This window comes from Vulpes lagopus, chromosome 9 (assembly GCF_018345385.1).
Source record: "Vulpes lagopus strain Blue_001 chromosome 9, ASM1834538v1, whole genome shotgun sequence".
Lineage (NCBI taxonomy): Eukaryota > Metazoa > Chordata > Mammalia > Carnivora > Canidae > Vulpes > Vulpes lagopus.
In genome coordinates this window covers 42386069-42403276 of record NC_054832.1, presented here as the reverse complement: position 1 = coordinate 42403276, position 17208 = coordinate 42386069, and the positions used below count along the sequence as shown (strand labels likewise).

The 17208-nt window shown below is 35.5% G+C and overlaps 1 protein-coding gene across 7 annotated transcripts in view; it reads right to left on the bottom strand.

Moving 5' to 3' along the window:
- Window positions 1-14039: 14039 nt before the first annotated feature.
- Window positions 14040-17208, bottom strand: part of TRIQK (triple QxxK/R motif containing) — an 85362-nt gene continuing 82193 nt past the window's right edge. For all 7 annotated transcript variants that reach the window (XM_041769468.1, XM_041769471.1, XM_041769467.1 and 4 more), the window contains one exon: window positions 14040-17205. In XM_041769468.1, coding sequence (XP_041625402.1) covers window positions 17092-17205 — 114 coding nt within the window. In that variant the 3' untranslated portion in view covers window positions 14040-17091. The remainder of the gene's footprint in view (window positions 17206-17208) is intronic.

Here is a 17208-nt window from a genome sequence, read left to right as displayed (position 1 = left end):
GAAATACAGAGCTTCTCTTGTAGTATAGTACTTATAAGGCAATGAAACTTGAGACGTTGCATATTTATCTTTTGCAAAAAGATAGATACTCAAAACTTGCTGGGCTTTTCTTTATTGAAACATGTTCTTTGCTCAGATCACAGGAGGCCATGCTCAATTGGTGTTCCTACTTTAGTCTCCACTTTTCTCAGCCTTTCTCCCTGAAGCTTCCTCATCTTGCCGATTTCTCAATATTGACATTGCTAACGAATTTCCTATAACCTCTCTTCTTGTCCATTTTAACTCATTCCAAAGGAGATCTCTTCCAATTTAATTTTTTTAAAAGATTTTATTTATTTATTCATGAGAGACAGAGGCAGAAACATAGGCAAAGGGAGAAGCAGGCTCCTTGCAGGGAGCCTGATGTGGGATTCGATCCTGGGACCGGGGATCATGCCCTGAGCCAAAGGCAGATGCTCAGCCACTGAGCCCCCTGGCATCCCATCTTCCAATTTTATGACTTAAAATGTCAGTCTACATGACTTCCGTGTTTGTATTTCTACCCTGGGCTTCTTCAAAACTTGAGTTTTGGATATTCAACCACTTATTCAACATCTCCTCTTTAACCATCTCACATATATTTCTGAACACGTACTGTGTGCCAGGCACTAGTTTCAGCACTTGGAATACACAATTGACCAGACAAAAAAGTCTCTGCCATTATAGACCTTACATTCCAGTGGAAGGAAGCTGAGAAATAGATAATATGCAGAATAACCAAGTAAAATATGCAGAATGTTAAAAAATGTTAAGTGTTCTGAAGAAAAAGGATTGTGCTAAGTGGGTGGAGGATGCTGGGGCCAGGAGAGGTGGCATCAGGTTGCAATTTAATTTAATTTATTTGTCTGAGAGAGAGAAACATAGATAGTAAGAGAGCATAGGCAGGGAGGATAGGGAGAAGCAGGCTGGGAGCTGGGCAGAAAGCCCAATTCAGGGCTCCATCCTAGGACCCTGAGATCATGACCTGAGCCTAAAGCGGACAATTAACTGAATGAGCCACCCAGGCGCCCCCAGGTTACCATTTTAAATAGGGTAGTTAGGGTAGACCTCAATGAGAAGGTGACATTTGAATGAAGATGAGAGAGAGGAGGAAGAATGAGTCGCAAAGAAAGAACAGTGAGTGCAAAGGCCCTTAGGTCGAAGCATGTCTGGTGAAATCAAGACCAGTGTGAGCTGTGGCTGTGCCAGAGCAAGTGGGAGGATAGAAATACTCATTCTCCATCCCTCTACCTTCTGTTTCTCCAAAACACTGTTCATCTCCTGGCCTATTGTGTTTATGTATTTTTTCATTTATCTATTTTATATTTTTGCTTACCTACTCTTCCAGAATGTGAGCTCTGCATGGACAGGGATGTTACACATTTTAGTTCACTACTATATTCCCAGTTGCTAAACGTACCTTGCATATAGTAGAAATGCAGTTAAGTATTTGTTGAGTGAATGAATAAATCAGAAAGAAAATGGCAATACGATAGAGTTGTCTCTGCTTCCAAACTGAAAAATTGGGGTATTGTTGTAGTCACAGGCTATTGAGGGCTAGAAACTAATAAAATTACATATTTTTATTAGAATATGAATGTACCATAAACCCTAGAAGGCTAAAAGGAAAAGTACAAATATATAAATATTATTAGGGAATATTTCTAGATAATATGAATTGGATTGAGTTTTTATTGGTTTTTGTATTTTTTATTTAATAAACATATATATTAAAGAATGATAAAAAATAAATATATATACCCTAAACCTGTGATATTTGCTGTATTGATTTGAACTTTTGAAATAGAGGCGGTTAGTGTATATTAAAGCTTTGCTTTGGGTTTTTATTATAATTTTTGGTTCAGTAGACTGTAATTGTGGTATCCCTCCACAAGCCACAATTTAATGAACCTGAAGCCTCATTTCTAGGACCAAAGAGGATTGGGAAACCTGGAGCTCGATAATGCTGTTTTGTTTCATTAAATGTTCTCACTGTCTGTGTGGAAATAAATGTGACTTGTCCCTGACAGATGATAAAAGGCAGCAGACATCATTAGTGTCCATCACATGACTCCTGACACCTACTGGAGAGAGGGCCTCTGTTTGCTCATGATCAGAGGTAAAATCTTTCTACAGATTGATTTGAAATTGCTTCTTAACTTCAATGTTCAGATCTAGCCATGAAGCCAAGAGTGGCTTCCTATTCCAACCTTAAAAACCTTCTTCTGAGGTTTCAAATCATTTCAGCTCTGTATTTCAGGATGTTTCAAGGGGCAGCAATGTTCACAAAGGAAGAAGGCTCCGTGGAATGCTTTATTAGAATTTCAAAAAGTGCCATCTCTCGAACTGCTCATTACTAGGAACAACCTGATGCCAAGTAATTTATGATTATTAAAACATATAATTTGCATATAAATTAAAAGAATTAATAAATAGAGATTACAATAATGTGTTATATTTCCTTATTGTTTGCTGCTTTAATTTTTACATGTACTAAAATAAAGAACATAATGGGTAAGTTTTCTTTTGTGTTTTTACAGAGAAGGTACTGAGAAAAATATGAATTGGAGAAATTACTCAGTTTCTATTATTTCATAAGAATGTGTTCTCAGAGAGGTATTTCCCTTAAAACATGGCTTCTTTTAAGAAATTGAACTATATTTTAATTGTTTCAGAAGATATTTCTGAATATTTATTCCAATGTAAAGATCTTTTTTAAAAAGATCTATAAATAACCCAAATGTTTTGCTTTAAATATATATAATAACATTCTTCGGGATCCCTGGGTGGCGCAGCGGTTTGGCGCCTGCCTTTGGCCCAGGGCGCGATCCTGGAGACCCGGGATCGAATCCCACGTCGGGCTCCTGGTGCATGGAGCCTGCTTCTCCCTCTGCCTGTGTCTCTGCCTCTCTCTCTCTCTCTCTCTATCATGAATAAATAAATAAAATCTTTAAAAAAAAATAATAACATTCTTCTTCCATCAATAAATGATAGTAATAACAACTAAATAATTAATATTTATTAAGAAACTATTATGTGTATATTAATATGCTAGGTACTATGGTAAAATTGAAACTACAAGACCACTCCCCTCGAATTATGGAGTCCAGTTAGGGACATGCAACTTACACACAAAAAATTTAAATTAAAAATATAATAAAACCTGTTGAAAACAAATCCAAAGTGACCTTATACTTTTAGCCTAGAAAATAGCCAATTTCAAACTCTATTTCCAAGGAAATTCTGGGACTGGAAATAATGGTGTCCTCCTGAAACCAAATCTCTCCTTAAGTCTTCCCCCAAAATGATAATATCAAAATACAGTACAAATAAAACCCCAATGACTGATGTCTTTAGCTTTACTAGGAAGTAGAAAATATCATGATCAAGTTACCATAGAGATATAAACACCACATTCCAAATGATTGCCTGGGCCTGTAGATGCCAAACATAGGGAAAAGGAAGCTTAAGAGATACCATTAAAAAGGAAAGGAAAGGAAGACACAGACAAACCAAAGACCTCAGAAAAAGAAAGTACAATGCTAAGTGGCAAAATCTGGCATCTAATATTTGGAAGTTCATAATATCAGCTATAGGAAAGAGGCTGGAAAATGAGTTGTATTGAAAAAGTCAGCAGCTTCAAAAAGCATTGCTTCCTGGAGACAGTCCTAAAAGTAGAGAAAATATTATGCCCTTGAGGATGTAGTGTAAGTGAGAAAGAAGAAACTAAGAGGGGACTATTGAAAATCTTTCAGGAATAAAAGAGACCAAGACACGTCAATTCTCTGTCTCCCCTACCGCTAGGGCATTCATATAAGAAATAGGCCTTACTATACTGACTGAAGGGGCACTCCTGAGCTACTGACTCTACCCTCAAAGTACCGATGGATAGGAAAAAAAAAACTTCAAGCTAACTACATACAAAGCTAATGGAAGATGGAAACAGAAAATTCAAATAAAAATACTTCAGCCGATGAAATGCTCCCTACCAAAGAAGAACAGAAAAGCAAGAAAATAAAAGAAAAATCCACAAAACAGTAGACAATTTTTCACTGAATTGAAAAACCTCAAATAAGAAGTTGGAGATTAGATATTGATATACAGATATATGCATAGATGTAGATATTGATATAAATAAGAATCAGAAATTTTAAAACTAGCCCATAAGTGAGAAAAAAGAAAGTAAATAATTAAGAGTTAATTGATCTCAGTAAACAAATTAAAGAAAAAAAAAAACAATATCCATCTCAGAAATAAAGAATAAATTAAAAGGTATCCAAGATATAATAGATTCGAGTGAAACTGAATAAGAGAAGAAAAGCAAAAAAACAAACAAACAAACAAACAAACAAAAAAAACAAACCAAAAGGATAAACATGAGATAAGGTAACAAGTAAAATGGTCAAAGAGAAAATGGTTGAAATAGAAGATACGCAAAGAGAGTTCAACATACATATAATTGAAGTCTTTGAAGAAGGAAAACAAAATGTGCTATAACTGATATATAAAACTATAATCAAAGACAATTTTTCAGAACTAAGAAAAGTAACCATTTTACAGATTCAAAGGGCCCACTGTGAGTCTTTGAAAACTCAGAAACAAACTTTGAGCACATATCCTGGAGAAACAGTATGAATTTAAAGACAGAAAAACATTCAGGGTATACAGACAATAAAATTGATTTACTTACAATCACTATTTAAAAAAATAGGCTGGCAACAAACTTCTCAAGGGCAACATACAAAACAAAGCAACAATGGAAAAGAGTCTTCCTTGAAGATATTCAAGGAAAGAACTCGCAAGCCAAGTATTTTAGAAACAACCAATTTCCCCTCAAGTGGCAAAGCAATAGAAAAACACTTTTAAAGGTTTATGAATCTACAGAATACTTTACACACGAGCCTTTCCTTGTTTGGATGAGCTTCACTTAACTAGGACATAACTTGAAGAACTCTGGCAAAAGAAATGATGATAAGCATTTCATATATTTAATTTTAGAATTAAATGTAATAATTAAATACATAAAAGGAGGGTAGTAGCATGGGTGGAAGGAAGAATATTGTGAACATATTATGGTTATATATGATATACTCTGCCAAATTAGAAAGAAAACACCTTGAAATAGAAAGAAAAGACAAAGAAGAAAATAAGATTACTGACTATTTTATAGGCAATGGATAAGAATCAAGGATATCATCTAAGACTGACAGTCTACAGAGTAAAACATTTTTTGTAAAAATGTTTTCATATGCAAAAAAAATATATAAATATGAGACCTCTCAATAAAATGGCAATGTTTAAAAGTACCAAAATAATCTTTTTTTAAAAAAGTAGAGATATATCAGAGAAACACAACACATATAACAAAATCAATATGGTAATTAGTACATAAAATTATACACACAATTGATACCAATATATTAACCACATCAAAAAATGTGAATGGGCTTGACTCATCCATTACAAGAAAAAAATTCCTAGTTGGCTCATAGAGTAAATATCAACTCTATAGTTCCACGCAAGAGGCTCACCTTGCATACAGTGTGTCAAAGGTTGAAATTAAAGGTGTGGGAAAAAATTTATCAGGAAAACAAAACTATGAGAAAGCAGGAATTGTGATACTGACATTTTAAAAAAGTAGAATTCAAGCCAAAAAGTACAAAAAATTCTCTAGAATGTTAGAAGCCAAAACTCACAATAAAGATATAATAGCTATGAATATCAATATATCAAATAACAGAGCAACTACGTTCAAAAAGCAAATACTATAGAGGATGCATGAACAAATAAATACCTAATAATAAAAAACCTTAATGTACTAATCTCAATATAGGGTAAATCAATGGATGAAAAATAAGTAAAAATGTTGAAGATCTGTACAGCATAAGGCAGATTTTGTGTACTTATCTATTGAACATAATACTATAATAAAATACACCACTTTTTAAAGTGCACATGAATCTTTCACAAAAAGGAATTATAGATTAGGTAAAATAGAAAACATCAGCAAGTTCCACAAAATAGAAATAATGCAAACAACTGATTACCGTGCAGTAAAACTTGAACTCAAAAACTAAAACTTAAATACCAGGCTGTTCTACCTGTAGAACAGAAATATATAATATATATATTACATATATATGTTAATTAGTTAATTAATTAATATATTATATATATTACATATATATGTTAAATTTCTACTAAATAATTCTTGGATTAAAGGGAAAATGCAAACAATAAGGATGGGATAAGAACAACATCAAGTATCTATTTACAGATGACAGCAGAGTTTCCTTGGAAATTTTTAGAGAATCAATGGTAAAACTAATGCAAAACAATCAAGATGATCAGGAAACTGAAATTTTTTTAAAATTTTTATTTATTTATGATAGCCACAGAGAGAGAGAGAGAGAGGCAGAGACACAGGCAGAGGGAGAAGCAGGCCCCATGCACCGGGAGCCCGATGTGGGATTCGATCCCGGGTCTCCAGGATCGCGCCGTGGGCCAAAGGCAGGCGCCAAACCGCTGCACCACCCAGGGATCCCAGGAAACTGAAAATTTTAAAGTGAAACATCTTTATATACCCTTTTAAAAAGGCAAAAAGGTAAAACAGACAGACAATAGCAAATGTCAGTAAGCTGGGCACTAGCTGCATGAGTATTTCTTTTATTTATATCTCTCAACAATACACATGTACACACACAGGCTTTTAAAAAATGTTGTTTTACATTCTAAAATGAGAAAATGGGGGCTCAGACACTGCTTCCATGAAAAATAATTTATACATTTAAGTTTCTAATAACTCTAAGAATTATGTATCTGTTTCTCAGGCTCGTTATTTAGCTACCTACATATGAAATTTCTCTGGCTGCACTGAATGGGTTTTGTTGAATGAAGAACGGGTTTTGTTGAATGAAGAAAAGAGGAGAGAGAGGAGAAGAGAGGAGAGGAGAGGAGAGGAGAGGAGAGGAGAGGAGAGAAGAGGGAAAGGAAAGGAAAGGAAAGGAAAGGAAAGGAAAGGAAAGGAAAGGAAAGGAAAGGAAAGGAAAGGAAAGGAAAGGAAAGGAAAGGAAAGGTAAGGAAAGGAAAGGAGGAAGGAAGGAAAGAAAGAAAAGAGAAAGAAAGAAGAAAAGAAAGGAAAAGAAAAAAGAAAAGGAAAGAAGGTAGAAGGGCCATCCTTTCCTGCTTTAGGAGTTTAGTCTCACAGTGTGTTGAAAAAAATTCTAGATTGTTTGATAACATCAACATCTTAAAGTCCTTCTCCCTTTCCTTTGAAAAAAGAAACCCAGCAAGTTTGCAGTAACACTAGGGATTTGAGCAGCAGGTGGGTCCAGCTCAGGCATGTCTGTGTTTTCCTGTGACCTCCCCCCCCCCCACCACCACCACCAAGCTCCAGGCGGAGTACTGGATTTGAGTCACAGTGAGTATAGACTAGGAGTGCTGGGAGTTAACAAAAACTAAATACCTCTGAGAAAGGACTTGAAGTACCTGCCAAGAAAGTCCTGTCCAAACCTCCCCACGTCTACCTTGTTCTCGATGCCATGATGGCGGTCACAGCTCTAGGACAGTGGTGGTGCTCAGTGCTGCAGCTGGGGACATTCTGACGCCAGGGGACATTTGGCTATGGCTGGAGACATTTTTGGCTGTAACACCCATTGGTTTGAATCCTTGGGAGCTTCCCGGGTGAAATCTGAGGCAGGCCCCAGACCCAGCTGGCAAGGCGACACTGAAGGAACCAGAGCCCCACAACATGTAGGTGGCAGTTTCATAAACGAGGAAACAAGCACAGGTCGTGTCTGGGTGGCGGGGCTATGAAATCTTACGTTTATAGAGAGGCCTTACCTGGGTTCCGTCAGTGTGCGGTCCACACCGCTCTGTCAAGTTGCAGCCTTGAAAAGTGACCCTTAGGGCTGTGCAAACCTGCAGCGGGTGGAACCACGTTCCAAAGGCTGGGGTGGGCCTGAGGGGCCTCTGCTTGCCCACTGCTCCCCGGGCTGCGGGCTGCAGGCTGCTCAGGGGTCCACCAGTGGTCATATCCTCTTGATGACGTCCCCCAACTATATGGAGGGCAGAAGCAGGTGCTGCTGGCATGAAGTTGCATGCTAGCACCTAGGTAGGCTGCAAAACCTCCTACAGTTCACAGGAGGGATCGCCACAGCATGGAATTACCTGGCCCAAAATGTCAATCAGTAATGCCCAGGTTGAGAATTCCTGTTCTACGGAATGAGGTGTAGCACCTAATCCAACATATGGACTGAGGAATAAGCCATGGGTCTAGTGCAGTGCTTGGAGTTCGAAATAAAGCAATAAAACCCAGAGTTCCTTCCTTAAAGATCTCAGGGCCTGGTTAGGAGGTGCATAAATGGATAATCATGGAAGAAATTCTATAGAAGAGGACAATCACCTAACAGCCTTGGGTGGGCAGGGCTGGGGGCTTCTAGGGGGAAAGTCCAGCGATTTATCTGGGAACACATAAATCTTGGGAGGATAGATATGCAGGCATTTTTCCAGATTAATAAGAGAAAATGAAAAAAAATGGCTTTAGGCCGAGGAAGGGAAGAAGGTTAACAATGAGACCGTCACTATGTCTGCAGGTCACATGTCATGAGAGCAAGAGTATCAAGTTTGCTTTCTCGTTCTTAATGTTCGTGGATTTGTTGCAAGCACAAAGTACAGTTCTGCCCTATGGCGAATGCTCAATCAATACTTTTTTGGATGAAAATGAATACATTTAAATATCAGTTCCTTTCTGAAACATTCTAAATTTCTCCCTATGAAAAAAGCAGAGCTGCCTTTTTCCAGGCTACTTACACTGGGTAGAGATGGGGAATTTGAAAGATGACTTTTTAGTACTTGATAGGTGCTTAATGGTTATTAAATGAATGAAAAATAGAAGAACGTAGTGGGAAAAAAAAAGACAGATTTATCAGGTGTCTGCACTCACGATATAGCTCAGTAAAAGTCTTTCTAGTCCTCTCTGCAGAATGGAGATGGAGTCACTCAATATAAAGAGGTAAAACTCACTTATAATCTAATATCCAGAAATGCTTACTTCTTTTAAAGAAGTAAGCACTCATATAGGTACACATGTATGTACATACACATTCAAGCAAAATAGAATCCTATCACACGTATCCTACTTTTAAGTGCTTCTTTACCTCTCTCCATATCAATAGATATTAAAATATACTATTTTAATGAATTCATCACATTTTATTTAATAGATGTAACACAGTTTGTTTAAAAAGACTTGTGTTGGACATTTACATTGCTTTCAGGTTTTTTGAAGTTATGAACAAAGCTGTGGTTAATGTACTTGGGTGCATTTTTGCACACTACAGGCGTTATTATCTTGAAAGAATTTCTAAAGATATATGGAAGCAACTAAAGTAAACATGAAATTTTAGACTTTTAAAGTACACTGCAAAAGTGCCTTCCAGAAAGTGTGTGAGATTACCATTCCCCCAAGCAGTATATGAAAGAGACTGTTTCCTCACATCTTTAATTAACACTGAGTGCTGGGCTGTGTGTTAGATTTTAATTTAATGTGTTATAATCCAACAGTATTTCCTTTATGATTTCTGACTCATGAATCAATGCCTAGAAATAATTTCTGTACTGGAAGATTCTAAAAACACTGTAGTTTCTTCTAATATTTTATGATTTTTTTTCCATTTAGAAATAATAAATTCCATTAGAAACTAATCTTGTTTTAAGCCATGTTATAGGCATCTTTTAATTTCCAGATGGATACTCAAATTTTTAATATATTTAATATATAATCTATCTTTTCATCTTCATGACTTACAGGATACATTAAGTGAATCTTTATATTTGGATCCATTTCCAGACTGTACATTTTATTGTTTTGTCTACTTTCCTTGACTATGAGATTATTTTAATTATTTTAACTTTATAATACACTTTAATATCTGGTGGATAAAGGTTCTCTTTCTGTTTCCAATTTAGAAGAAAGTTTAAATTTGTACAATATTGAATCATCTCATCCAGGGACACAGTTGGTCTCTTTTTTATTAAAGTTTGATTATCTTACCCTGTAAGGTCTTTTTTCCAATGAAGACTCTTCATATTTCTTGCTGATTGTTTTTCTAGACAATTCATAATTTTGATTGTGACTGTAAGATATATCTTTTATATTATGATATTTAGCTAGTATAATTATTAGGTAGATAGAGCTACTAATTCTTATATATTTTCCATTGGATCATGTTATATAAATTAACTCAATATCTTATTAGTTTTCCAGCTAATCATATAATCTGTAAATATTAGTCTTTTCCCACATTTACCACTTCTTGTTTTAAAAATCTGACTACATTGGCTGTCACTTTTGGAAAAATGTAAAATCATATAAAAGCATAAGACTTTCATGATTTTAATAATAATATCTCTAATATAAAGCATGATAATGGAATTTGTGTTCCAGTACTGAAAAGAATGATGTTTGCAACGGGTTGAAACACATCACAGGTGTAAAATCTATGGCTTTACAATGATAATAAAAGCAACAACAGGAACAGCAATGGGAAATCTCCATTGATCACTAGTAGAGAGTACTAATCTATTGCTCTGAAATTTGATAAAGGGAAAGATTCAAGTATTTATCTTTCCTTCACTGTTAGGAGCCATGTTTTAAGGTAACCAAAAAGTTAAGTTTTTTTTTTTTTAATTATTTCACTTAAATGCTGAAGAAATTATAGAAAATTATCATTCTGGGGTGCCTGGGTGGCTCAGTCATTTAAGCATCTGATTCTTGATCTCTACTCAGGTCAGGATCTCAGCGTCCTGAGACCAAGCCTTAGGGCAAGCTCTGTCCTGGGCATGGAATCTGCTTAGGATTCTTTCTTTTCCTCTCCTCCTGCCCCTCCCCCCAAGTGAAGTTCTCACTTGTGCACTTGCTCTCACCCTCCCAATTAAAAAAAATAAGTAAAATTTTAAAAAAAATTATCATTTTGTAATGCCTCATGATATACTAGACCTAGGGAATAAACATAAACAGATGCTAAAAGCTTCAGGCAAAATGTTTGATATAAACCGTATTTTGGAGGGAATTGGGTTACTAGCACATGACCCACTGGTAAATTTCAGCATCGCTACAATGAGACTAGAGATTATGGGTCTCATTAAGTACTATGACTTTCTATTGCCTTAAAAACAAACAAATAACAATAACAAAACTATCTGGATCTAATCTAGCCTAAGATCTAACTACTAGTTTACAGAAAATATGAAAAAAAAAATGAGGTATAGGGGAGCCTGGGTGGCTCAACAGTTTAGTGCCTGCCTTCAGCCCAGGGTGTGATCCTGGAGTCCTGGGATCGATTCCCACATCAGGCTCCCTGCATGGAGCCTGCTTCTCCCTCTGCCTGTGTCTCTGCCTCTCTCTGTCTCTCATGAATAAATAAATAAAACCTTTAAAATAAAAGAAAAAAGGAGGTATAAAATAAATAACAAAATGAAAATAGCCAAATCTAGAATATTGGACATTTAGGAAGACAAATAATGTGGTTTCTTCAACAAATCAATAGCGTTAAAGACAAAGAGATTTGCTACAGAATAAAAGAAATTTAAGAGGTTTACCATCAAATGCAGTACAGATCTTGACTCAAAAATCTATTATCTATCCATATAAATAGATACCTTGAAAACAATTAGGGATGTTCTAAGATGGACTAGTAGTAAATGATATGAAGAAATAACTAATCCTATTAGCTGTAATAATAGCTTCCTGAGAATTTATTATGAGAAAAAAGACAACAAATAAACAAAAAGTAAAGGTTCTTCTCAGAGATGTATACTGAGATATTTATAGGTAAAATGTCACCTTCTTTGAGGTTCACTTTAAAATACCTCAGGTTACAAAAAAGAGAAATGGGGGAAATGAGTGGCAAAATATTGGTAATTGTTGACTCCAGGTGATGGGTACACTGAGGTTCATTATACTCTTCTCTCTAGTTTGTGTAATGCAGGTGGTTGGTAATAAAAAGGAAAGGGCTAAGGAGTGAGAGGTGGTGGGAAAAATAGATGAGGATCAATCTTGATTCTAAGCAAAAGAGCAGAGGTAGTTAATACGGTGAGTACATAGTTAAGAATGACTTGATGTACAGTGAGGTTCACACAAACTGAGAAAGGAAATGTTAAAGATTGCCTAGAGTGTGGAGCTGGGGTCGGGAGAGGAGAAGTTGAAAGGTAGAAAAGGGAGCAAGGGTCCTCAAATAAGATGCCTACAAGGGCGTTGGCTATCTGGATCACCAATGTTTGTGAACTCGTGTAATAAATGATTGTTTATGCCTGGATTATTTCTCTGTGATCTACCAACTTCTCACACGCCAGTGCTTCGTGCAAAGCATCCTATTGCTGCTAAGACTGTGACCTCCTTCTCATGGACATTACAGCCAGAGTTCTATCTCAGCATGGTTTATTTATAAAACCATCTCTTAAAAAACTAATAGCTGCTGCAATGTAAGAGATGTACTGTGTCTTTAACCTCACTTTACAAATATGAAAACAGAAGAAAAACCCTCTAATTTTCTTTTTGTGTGTGTTACCCTAGGATGTACAGAGAAGGCAATCCAATGAAAGACCTGCCTTGTCACATTCAGTAGAGCAACTGCAGTAGCAATTTGTTACAAGCAGATGGATAGCTGAATGCTAAAAAGGATAATAAACTAGAACGAAATTAGATATTGAAATCAATTTCTTTTAGGCTTACCATGAAACTTCAGATTTACACAATTGTATTTGAAGAAGTCAGAAAAAAAAAGGCATACTAAGATGGGTGCCCATGAAAACAGAACTTTACACATGCTATAGCCTTTATAGTCACCATTTACTTGGTTGGTTCAAATATTTATAGTTCATTGTTATGACTGCCAAAACTGGCAACCACAAGGATTGTTGTCTCAATTAGGACAGTAAACAGATTGTCTCTTTTTTTAATGAAAAAATCTAAAATGTAATACTTCACAGTTTAACATGTTTATTCATCTAAACGAGCTAAAAAATAATGGTGCGACATCTGTTCGAGAGGCATTGGTACCTCAAATTTTGGCTGCCTCCCCACCAATTTGGTTGTTGTTTTAAAAAATGAAGAATAGGAGGGGGTACTGTCATCAAAAAATCTTCTGGCATGTAAAGTATCTTATTTTTCTTGAAATAAGGATCTCATGTCTGTTGCTAAGGATAAAAAAAAATTATTTAAGAATGAGGCACTATGTTGAATAGGGCAGCAGTTCAATTGTTTTAAATGAATTTACTGGCCCATTGTGGATATTTCCACACTGGTATAATTCTTTGAGTGACTCTCCCAGTTTCCTTCATACTTACCTGCATCACTAACATACAAAATAAAATCGTAAGGATGTTTCTGTTGGCACTGAATTCATCTGCTAGTTTTTTTCCTTCTTACTGTGGGTTGCACTGATTCTAGATATGATGTCAGTGAAACAAAATCTAGCAAACATCATTCTATCCAGGCTGCATTGGAGCAATTCTAATAAAAGAAGGCAGTGCTGCTAAGGGAGAAATGGTAGGAATCTCCCTAGAGAAGCCCAAGGTAAGTGCACTTATCTTAGATAGTCTCTGACTCAACAACCTTACATTATGGATGAAATACATGAAAATTCTCTAAGTTTAATTTCTACAAGTTTTATTTCTGAAGCCCATCTAAATAAAGCATAGTTTACTGGATTATCATTGACTATATTGTTTTAGAATCTGGAAAATATACTGCTTGAGCATTCACGTAAATATAAGCATAATGACAATTTAGTTTTATTTTCATTGGGTATGAGGATGTATACTAGGTCAAATTAAAAACAGTGTGGTTTTTAACAATACTAAGATAAAAATAACATATTTGATTTCCTAGAAAAGAGCAACGTCTCTGTTCTGCAGTAAACTTAACACTAGGTGTCTTGATCTTAAAAAGGAACAGGATGAAACGTATATTTGTCCCAGAACATTCGATGATCATAAATGCTAAACACTGAGTTGATTAATATAGTGATTTCTAAGTTTTATTTATTAAATGCAAATAATTTTTGATCATCTGTTACATGTAGCAACTGTACCAGATTCTGAGAGGACTAAAAGAAATTAACTTAAATTTTGACATGCATTTATTCAATATGTGCAGATCACTATGCTACTGGAATTACAGAAATGAATAAGAACATAGTTTCAGGATCTTGCAATCATTGGTTGGGGTAGAAGTATTTCAGAAAAATTGAAAAAACAGAAAATCTTCAAGTATGTGCCACTTGAAAACAAACTCTCCATGGGTACAATGATAGGTTTTTTGTTCATTTGCTTTAAAAGAAATCCTGGATGAGGTTATATTTTTTACAGTATCTCCTCTCAGGTGAATCTATAGATGTTTATTTTGCACGCAGAGTAAGAGCCAGTAACTCTTCTAGCTCCATTCACAGTACCCCACAGGCTGTATGTAAACTCTGCTGCATTAGCTGAAATTGATCCTGCAGAGCATGTTAACAAATAGATTCTAACATTCTGAAAAGTCCTTATAATTTTTCTGTTTTTTGTCTTCTGAATCACTCTGAGCAGTGAATTACTGGAGGAGAAAAACCCACACCTAAAATGTGTGTCTGATGCCAGTCTTAGATTTTTGTCAGACACTAGTCACTATTCAGAAGTGTGGTCCCCTGAAAATGCAGGCCGGACATTACCTCTCCATCTTCAAATATTCAAACCAGATTTCAAGCTGGGATTTCTCTACAGGTTGCTTCCCAGTTAATGTGAGTTTGAAAAATTTGCATTTCATGAAAACAGTGTTGTATAAACATATATTGTCTCAGTTTACCTGCTATTTGTTAAAATCAGAGTGGGACTTAACGGACTTAACGGTTCTCGGGAGCCATCATAAGTCAACTGCACAAATGAACTAGCCAGAGACTCAGGGTGTCAGTAAAATGAGGTAATCAAACTAGCCTATAATTATACTATGTGTAGATTAATATTTATTACTATCAGAAACAACCTTTTTCCCTCAAGAGAATACCTCAAGAACAGAAGGGAAGAGTAACTTTTTTTTTCAGGGTAATGAATTTTCAGATATCGCTAAGAGCATATTCACCTATTTTAAATACTGTGAATTTGGTTATATTTCACTTGGATAGGTATCTAATAAACAATTATTACATATCTTCTCATTTAAATTACTACTGAAATTAGAAATAATCTCTATTGAATCTGACTGTTTTTAACACCATATGGGAGGTAAAGTAACTAAATGAAAATTGTTCACGTAAATGTGATAGGAGTGGGGGAAAAGCAGTATTTCTTGACATGTGGCATGTCACTCAGGAAAGGAAAAGGCCCATCATATCCAAAATGCCAGCTTGGATATTCCCTTTCCACCCACTTCTCGAACAGACATACCACATGGCATTAAATGCTGCAACCTTTCCTAAAAATGCCACTTGGATTGGTCTGCTGTGGTGAGTGTATAAGAACTCTTGGTCTGTCTCATGTGTTTGTGATTTCAAGGGGTAGGATCCAGTAAATAACACTGGCTAAATTTTGCCCTCAGATGTTTGGCATAAATGATCTGTGAGGATACTGGAACTTTGGGCTGTTTTCACATTGATGAAATAAATTATGCTATTTGAAAAAATTCTGCAGAACATAATGCTACACAGTCCTATTCAACTATTTGCAAAAGTCTCAAAGAATATCGAGGGTATTCATCAAAGCTTTCTTCTCTTGGCAAATATGGAAATAATCTTAACATTTTATTTGCTCTTCATAAGTACAGTATCTATGATATAAAACACTTTGTTGCACATGTTTTAAACTATTAATCTTTTATACATCTTTATATAAGACAGTAGCTAACAAGTCTGCTGTGGACACAGATTTTCCCATTTTCAAAGCTTTACGTATTTGTGTGTTCTAAAAATACCTTTTAAAAAATCCATTACCCATAAAAATATTGACTCTATTGATTGTTATACTTCAACAAATGCAAAGTACCTTGAAAATTCATGTAAACAAGAAATCACATATGTGAGTAATATAAGACATATTATCTTCTTGTATTATTTATTTTTCACGAAACAGTTCTAATTGATTAACTCTCAAGAGACAAAGCATAATTTTGTAAACCAACTTTGTATTGTTTGGATTTAAGAGACAATCCAAGAAAATGATTCTGAATAGGTAGGACTTCTGTTACTGTTGTGTGGGAAGGAGAAAAAAAATCAAAACACAACTGCACAACTTAATGACAGATTGTTACATATCTCCCTAACAAGAGGGGCAAACTGATACTGCAAGCAGCCAGAACAACGTAATTAAAATAGAATTCCAAGTGTATACTAATACAATAATAAGTTAATTAAAATCAAGATCAACTGAACTTTCTATTTACACCAGTTCAGACAGCCCAAGAGGAAAGGAACTCTATTTTACAGACATATGTGACTCTTTGAGCTTCTGTCATCCAGGTGCCATTTCTGATGGAGCACATGTGCACTGAACAGTTGGCAAAGAAGGAAAAAGATTACTGTAGATGTATGGCAGATAGTCTCTCTAATGATATAAAATATGTCTGGAAAGAAAGCAGGGCTTCTTTGTAAAATGAAAAATTTCCCATGACTTTTCATTCCTTCTTAGGCTCTGAATGTGATTTGAAAATGTTTCTGTAAATGAGGATATATACTTTTACTTATGATGTATATGGGACAAAAATAGATTTAGTAATCTGTAAGTGATGGAGTTATACACATAAATTGGCTGAGACATCCGAAGAATTTAGGATCTGTTTTCCATTTAATCTAAACGCACCATGAATAGGTTGCCTGTCAAAGTAGAAAGATTTATAAAAGTATCCAGTAGCATACATTATACTACGCTGCTAGGTAAGGTTCTTTTCTTGATATCCTATGCAACTATTTAAAAAGATGTTTCTGAAAACTGAAAATACCAGCAGAAAGAATTCAAGATGTTCCAGTTTCAGTACTTTAGAAAGTATTGGTCCCAAGGGAAACTTTTATAAAATTATTTCCCTTTAATGCACTGATTGCTGTTCAGCTAATCTTCATCTCGTTCCAGATCAGGGTCAACATCCGTGGACAGTCTGAGATAAAAGAAAGCATAGAAAGCCAGTAGGAGGGCCAATATAGCTGCAAGTACGAGGCCAACTTCCTG